An 8,229-nucleotide genomic window follows, 5' to 3' on the forward strand; every position below is an offset into this window, starting at 1 on the left:
TATATATATATATATATATATATATATATATATATATATATATATATATATATATATATGCAATGACATATACTCCAAGATCCCAAAAAATTTTTTATTAACTTTTTACTTCATTTATGAACAATTATTTATTAACAAGTACACTATATGTACAATTTAGTTTACATCAGCCATATGTATCAATCATAAGGCACTGTTGGCAATTACAAGCAGATTTTCATTAAAATAAAGATATGTTCTTTTAGTTATTAGTTTATTATTTTAATAAAACACCTTAAACAAGCTCATGCATTCAGGCCTCTGCAAATGTAGTGTTAGAGTCTGAGAAGAGGAGATCTCGTTTTCTCTCTGGATAGTTGATAATCTTGCTGCTTAATGATTTTCAGACACTTGCTCAAAATCTGAAATGGAAACAATTTTTTTATAAAGCATTTATTTATAACCTCAAGAGTGTGATGCATATTTTGATTATATAGAAGATGATAGAAATGCGAGTGAAATGTTTTAAGATAATAAATAAAAACATGCTTAGAATTGTATTTGTGTAATTCAGGGTTTCACCAAGTTAAATTTAAGACATTTTAAAGACCATTATGAATTAAGATTTTTAACTTGTACAAGGCTAAATGCTAAGGATTTTTTTACAATATCCCAGATGAGAAAGATTTTCACTTGCCTAATCAAAAAAATTATTAGAATTTAATACATTTAATAATGAAAAATAGGTCAGGTCAGTATCCCTAGTAGTAAATAAATGGAGAACTTTTAAGCAAATGTTACTGTAAGGAAAGTAATTAAAAGCTATTTGTATGATTATTGAGACAGACTGTTGGTGATTGTATGGGTGTTACTGGCCAGACTGTGCTATACACGAACAAAGAAAAATTAAGACCTGTTTAACAAAATTTAAGACCGAAAACACATCAGTAGATTTAAGACTTTTTAAGGCCTTAATTTTGAGATTTAAGACGTTTTAAGACCCTGCGGATACCCTGTAATTGCATCATGTACCATTTTTATCTCATAATGAAAATTCTGTCATCATTTACTTGGCCCAGAACTCATTAAACCTAATTTCAATCATTTAAAGTAAATACAAATTTTTTTATTAAAACATGTTAATAATATGTAAGGGACTAAAGCTCAAAATATATATGTTCAAAGTATGTCATTTCAGACGACTTTGATAAAAGGGGCTTTCAAATTTTCTAAGAAACTAGCCTAGAAGCTAACCTTCTAACTAAGAGAACTAGTTTGGCTCTTTTAAAGGCATCTAAACACTTAAACTAGATTCCACTGAAAACATCAACAGCTGTTTGTGATCATGAGCTTCCAGTCAACATCTGAATTCATTTCTGTGCTATTATTTAGGATGTAGGTACTGTTTTATCTCTCTTTTTTTAAGAGTAAATAAAAATTAAACCAAAAATAAGTGAAATAAGTTTCTTTTACCTTTCTAGTGTCTTGAGGTAGAATAACGCCATCATCCCACAGTCTCCCAGTGGAAAAGAAGGCTGAACTCTCTTCCTCCAACCTTCACATACACACAGATAACCATTTAGTTATGAATCTTACACTTCATTCATTCATTCTTTTTCCTTCAGCTTAGTCCCTTATTTATCAGGGGTCGCCACAGTAGAATGAACCGCCAAAATCCTTTCAGCCTCAACCCACTACTGGGAAACACTCATACACTATTGCATTTACCCACACACTCATACACTATAGCCAATTTAATTCACGAAAACATAAACACTCCATAGAGAATTGCTAACTGGCCCAGCTGGGACTCGAACCAGAGACCGTCTTGCTGTGAGGCGACAGTGCTAACCACTGTGCCACCATAATCTTGCACTTAAATACTAATATAGTCATATATACAATCATACGTTCACATACACACTAATATACATTTACATTGGCTCTTACATCTCATTCATCTGTGTGATTTCCTCTTCAGTTTGCACAAATGCCTCCGAGTGGCCTGGGGCCAAAATCGACACCCTTGCATTTGGCCACAAGAACAGGAAATTGGGGTCAAAAGCCCTTCCGCACTAAAAAAAAAAAAAAAAGGTTTGAGAAGTATCACACTTTTGTTAGACTATTCAAAGTGTTTACATTCACATCAGGATTTATGGACTGACCATAGCATAACTGTCACCTCCATGGCATCCTCCAATAACCACAGTCATTTTGGGAACAGAAGCGCAAGCCACAGCAGACATCATGGACCCCTGAGCCTTCAGTCTGTTAGTGTTGGACTCAGCCTGTGAGAGACGGGATGGAAAAACAGATTTAGAGGAATGAAGAGGAGGATATTGTTCCAACTACAGACTTTTGTATCAAAATGTCCACTTTTCTGTATATCACACATAATTAAAAGGTCACCGTATATATAACTGCATATAACTGTTCTTCTGGTTTACCTTGGTTTGTGAGGTTGTGTGTGCAGGTTCTGGTGCTGTGTTTTGCAGGAAGATGAGAGGAATGTCTCTCTGGTCACACAGCTGAACAAAATGGCTGCCTTTCAGGGAAGCTTCATATGTCAGCTCTCCGTTATTTGCCACAATTCCAATCTGATGGCTGAGGAATGATGGGAAAAATAATATCACCATTAAATTAGATCAGAGTAAGGAAAGGGTTTGCCACTGCAATTATCTTCTATCAAATCTCCAGACAAGCATTTCAAAAGTATCATTAGCCAGCTTTGGTTGCAGGTTCAGTCATAGTTTGATGATTTGGTGTTTTCTGAATTCATAGCTTCAGTAAACATGCGCAAACAGTATCACAAACTTGTGTGTTGAGCAGTACAGTTTATTTTAATGTGATATCTGCAAAATAATAAGCTAACATGCATCAACAATCTTTATCTTTTACTTCATACAAATTACATTCTAGTTTGTTATCAGAATTATAACATTTCCTTGATGTTTTGGCATATAAAAGGTCACCTTACTATAAAAACATCCAGCAAGTTTCAGAACTCAAAGCTTTAAGGTTAGTCTATTAACAGATTATATTGAAGCAAATCTGCCAAAATGATTTCCTTTCTCCAAAATAAATTGCTTCTCCATCAATGCCTTTTAAGATGTTCTGTAGAATGATAGAAATTGGAAGACCATACTTGGTAGTCATCCATAGTAGGAAAAAATGATGTTTTCAACATTCTTCAAAGTATCTTCTTTTGTGTCCAACAGAAACAGATTTGGAACAAGTGGAGGCAAGTAAATGATGACAGAGTTTATATTTTTGATTGAACTATCCCTTTAACGTTGTTTTTTAAACAGGAATTACAATTAATTTTCATCAAAAAAGTTATATAATGTTGCCTACTACCATAAAAAAGAAGCCATTATTACCCATCAATTCTGGCGAACCCAGTGAGGAGGGTGGTACCATAACGGGCCTTGAACTCCTGAAACCGGCTTCCATCAGTCAGTCGACTCACAATCTAATCAAGGAATTTAAAAGAAATGAGTATCTAAACAAAATAAACCATGTGAAACAGGTTAATCATCTCAAGCTGAGCTTATGAGTGGATCTTCACCAGTCTGATGTCCAAGCTGTAATTGTAACTCCGCGGTGCAAGACCCATGAGCTCCTCCGAGCTGTACAGGGGCTCCTCGGCCTGAGCGCTGTCCTCTTCTTCTGGGAGCTCATAGTTCAGGGTGGAGATGATGTTTCTGGTGTATTCATACGCCTCTGACTCTGCTGCTGCAAAATGGTCTACACAGCCACTTACTCTGGAAGTAACAATATACAATATTATATATATTAGTGTTTTGATTTAGTAATATTATTTTAATTGATCGTTATTTTAATTATCAATTATATTAATTATTGAACTGAAATGTACATACAATTTTATAATAATACTATTTATTATTTATAAATGAAAATGCATTTGTTTAGCTTAATTTTATGGTTAAAATTATCATTTTAAATTTTGTGCAAAACTAAAAGGGACATATTTATCATTTTCTTTCCAATATGGGCTTATGTTTTATCACTGAATATTTAGCATATTTAACTGGTAATTATAATGACTATTTCACTTATTTATATTATATTATTAGAGTTATGCAATTACTTTAACTAATATAAAATAATATTTAAGTCACCAAACATCTTTAGAAGTAGAAAGATAAATTCATGTGAAATATTGGCTAAAAACTACAAAATTTCAACACATTTTTTATATATTTCTTGTTTCTCTTGATCTTTCCCCTTTTTTTTAATTTGTATTTTATATTGTTTTCCAATATATAAATTTGGGCTACTGTTATCATCATAAGCTATTTTCCTCTTGCTTTAAATACACTAAAAAATTGACAATCAATAAAGCAAAGCAAGAAAGGATTCGGCCAGTGTTAACTACCACATATTGATCGATATTCCTTGATTAAAAACATTAATTCATTCATTTTCTTTTCAGCTTAGTCCCTTTATTAATCTGGGGTCGCCACAGTGGAATGAACCACCGATTAAAAATATGCTTATAGAATTATTGTTACAGAGACACTGTCAGGAAATGGAAACACATACTCTGAATGCAGCCTCGCTCCTCCTAGGTCCTCTGGAGAAACCTCCTCCCCAGTTGCAGCCTTGACCAGCGGTGGACCACCCAAAAATATAGTTCCTATCCTGTGTACGATCACTGCCTCCTCAGACATAGTGGGTACATAAGCGCCACCGGCTGTACACGACCCACACACCACTGCCATCTACAGGAAACAACAACACACAGCTTCAGATCAAACCATTGGTTGGCAAAGTGGGGGTCGCAGGAAAATGAAGTGGAGTCGCTTGATGAGTTCCAAAAATCTGATTAACTTTTTTTAAACCATTAGAATTACCATAATTTATTCATAACCTACTGAAGATAAAAATAGTTTATAGATACAGACTTTTGATTATTTGTGACCCTTGGGGTGCTTGCGTTACATTAAAGCAGGGGTCACCAATCTAGGTCCTGGAGGGCCGGTGTCTCTGCAGGGTTTAGCTCCAACTTGCCTCAACATACCTGCCTGGATGTTCCAAGTATACCTAGTAAGACTTTAATTAGCTTGTTCAGGTGTGTTTGATTAGGGTTGGAGCTAAAATCTGCAGGACACCGGCCCTCCAGGAACAAGTTTGGTGACCCCTGCATTAAAGACACAGCAATAGCGTCAAATGCAGCACATTGATTTTATGGCACCAGGTTAAACTTTCTGATACCTTTACAGCACTCACATACATTTTTTTTTTTAAATAAGCGAAGAACAGACTTGGGCTGATTGGTGTGTGTGTCATTGCATGCAAGGTTTGTATGTATATGTATATATATATATATATATATATATATATATATATATATATATATATATATATATATATATATTATAATTATTTTTTCGAGGCTTTCACCTTTAATGGATAGGGAATGTGTAGAGTATCGACAGGAAAGCATGGGGAGCAGAGAGAGGGGAAGGAGCTTGAATCGAACTCGGGTCGCCGTGAGCACCGGAGTGCACGTGTCGATGCACTAACCACCACACCACTGGCGCCGACAGGTTTGTATATTTATAACCACTTCAGAGGATATTGGGGTCGCGAGTCACTGGTATTGTTATATTGGGGGTCATGAGCTGAAATGTTTAGCAACCCCTAGATTAAACAACTAGAATACATGTATTTTTTGAAAACTGTAAAAAATGTGCATTTGATTTAGTGCTTTGCATGAATACCTGAGGAATCTTCATTGCAGACATAATTGCTTCATTGTAAAAGGTGCGCCCTCCATGGTTTTTATCAGGAAAGATCTCTGACTGTCAAAAAAAGCAATTGCATAACAAGACACTGCAGTTGAATATGGTAAAAAAGAACTAAAATTATGTTTATAATGTATGATATGTAAAAAAGAAGAATTTGTTTGTGGAGATGTATGGCTTGCGAGAGGAAAAAAACTTTTAACTAAATTTTAAAATATGTATTGTAATTGAAATGTACAGATACAAATTCCTAAAATGTGACAAAAAACACGTAACCCTTCTGTACTGTAGAGGATGTTTTCATCCACTCTTAATTTGGCAATAACTTTCTCTGTGTTTTTTGGTGACAAATCTTATTTTGACACATATTTTGGGGAAAATGCTTTTTCAAAAATTCAATAAAACACCAAATTTCATGACTTTGCATTCAAAAAATGTAATTATAATGGAAGTCAATGGGGCAAAAACAGCCACAAACATAACGAAAGGGTAGTACATTTGCCCAGAGTGTATTGTTGAGTTTTTGAAAACTTTCAAACAGTAAAAATGACAAACTGTACCTCTTTCCAACAGGGAAAACCACAAACAAATCAAGAATGCATGATTAGAGGGTGTCAAGGCTGTGCAATCAAAAAATGTCATTAGACTAAAAGTCAATGGGACAAAAACAGCTACGAACATAACAATAGGGTAGTCAATCTGAACATTCCACTAGGGTGTCAATATAAAAATATTTCAAAATGTCAACATTGACAGGTGAATAATGAACAGCATTTCTACCTGCAGCGTTTCATCTTAATAAATCATAAATGTAAGTTACCTGAAGAGGTAGAAACGCACCGCCACTGTCCACCAAGTAAACGAAAGGCAAGCGATTCTGCATAGCCACAATTTGTGCCCTGAGCTGCTTTTTAACAGTGATGGGATACGCTGTACCACCTTTCACCGTGGCGTCATTCGCGCTGAACATGCACCAAAGTCCATTAATTTTACCAATTCCTGCAGGAAAATATATAATAAGTAAATTACAGTTCATTTAATTTCATGTAATTTATTATTTATGCAGTTGTCCCATTCCCTTTGCCATGTTTCATTTATATACAAATTAATTGTATGTTTCAGGTCCTCAGGAGGAATTAAACATACTGCCACTTTTATGGAGATCGCCTGTTTATTTAAAGTGTTACAGTAATCCAGGCGAGTGGTGATAAAGACGTGGATTATGGTCTCAAAATGTTGCCTTGAGAGGAACGGCTTTACTTTTGTCAGCTGTCTTAACTGAAAGAAAGCTTGAGTTGACAACTGCCCCTATCCGATTATTCAGTTTTAGGTCAGGATCAAGTTTAACCCCAAGACTTGTGATAGTTGGTTTGATATACTGGGCTAAAGCACTCAAATCAACCAACGAATTTCCTGTAATATCCCCAAAAACCATAAGTTCCGTTTTCTTTTCATTAATACTTAAACAATTTTGAGACATCCAGGCCTTTATTTCATTAATACACTGTATTAAGGGTCTGACAGACTCTAAAGCAATTATGGTCACGATTTAGTTTAAGTAACATTTCACACCATTAACCACTAGCTTACTACCTGCCTATTATTAAGACATTAACTGCTTATTAGCACTTACAAAGTATGATCTTATTTTACATCGCTAATCCTACCCAATACCTAAACCCAACTATTAACTAATACTATTAATAAGCAGCTAATTAGTAGTTCCTTGAGCTAAAATACGTACTTAATGGTTTGTTAATAGCGTGAAATGAACATTAAAATAATGTGTGACCGTAATTATCTTTATCAAACCATGATCCATAACTTGTAATTCCTTTTAGAATCATATTTCATTCTCATTTGTACCTGTAAGACATCCGGCTGATGGTATGTCTCCATAAGGCAGGCCGAGTCCAGCAAAAGGCGAGAGTTCTAGATAATCTTCATCATCCAGCAACATGCGGAGTCGCTCTCGTACCAGAACCTTTCGATTCCTCTGTGTGTGCCGCGCTATAGCGTTTTCACCACCACCCTTCATCACCTTTTCCTTGTGCTCAAAGTATCTGATGAAAGATCAGTTTTCTAATTTTAAAAAATATGTAGCATAAATCTTAATGTATGAAAGTCAGACTTACTTCTGCTGACAGACGAGGCTGTTCCTGAGATTGGCTTCATACACGTGTCTGACAGCAGGAAGGAATGCTCCATCTAGAACTGGAAATGCACTAGGCAGGCGTCTCCTGCTCGCAGTAGAGCTCATACAGCACTTTGATGATGATGATGGCAGCTGTGTGATGGGTCGCCACCAGCCACCTGAATGTGTGCAGGGGTGTGCAGAGCTGCTGGAAAACTTTGCTGATGGACGCCATAACTGTGGATTTTGAGAGAATGACCCTCTAGCGAGATGATGATTGAGTTTATTCCCATTTATGTTGAAAGATCTGGTGAAACAAAAACAATTCATGCTAATTATTCATTC

General features: G+C 35.4%; 1 protein-coding gene across 1 annotated transcript in view; it reads right to left on the reverse strand.

Moving 5' to 3' along the window:
• Positions 1-106: 106 nt before the first annotated feature.
• Positions 107-8,229, reverse strand: part of si:ch211-198n5.11 (methylcrotonoyl-coenzyme A carboxylase 2) — a 10,054-nt gene continuing 1,931 nt past the window's right edge. Inside the window, exons 2-13 of the mRNA XM_056463871.1 lie at positions 7,886-8,191; positions 7,617-7,813; positions 6,571-6,749; positions 5,727-5,807; positions 4,546-4,724; positions 3,548-3,743; positions 3,360-3,451; positions 2,427-2,583; positions 2,145-2,267; positions 1,930-2,054; positions 1,453-1,534; positions 107-401 (exon numbers count right to left, since the gene is read on the reverse strand). Coding sequence (XP_056319846.1) covers positions 315-401; positions 1,453-1,534; positions 1,930-2,054; positions 2,145-2,267; positions 2,427-2,583; positions 3,360-3,451; positions 3,548-3,743; positions 4,546-4,724; positions 5,727-5,807; positions 6,571-6,749; positions 7,617-7,813; positions 7,886-8,191 — 1,804 coding nt within the window. The 3' untranslated portion in view covers positions 107-314. The remainder of the gene's footprint in view (positions 402-1,452; positions 1,535-1,929; positions 2,055-2,144; positions 2,268-2,426; positions 2,584-3,359; positions 3,452-3,547; positions 3,744-4,545; positions 4,725-5,726; positions 5,808-6,570; positions 6,750-7,616; positions 7,814-7,885; positions 8,192-8,229) is intronic.

This window comes from Danio aesculapii, chromosome 8, assembly GCF_903798145.1.
Source record: "Danio aesculapii chromosome 8, fDanAes4.1, whole genome shotgun sequence".
Classification (NCBI taxonomy): domain Eukaryota; kingdom Metazoa; phylum Chordata; class Actinopteri; order Cypriniformes; family Danionidae; genus Danio; species Danio aesculapii.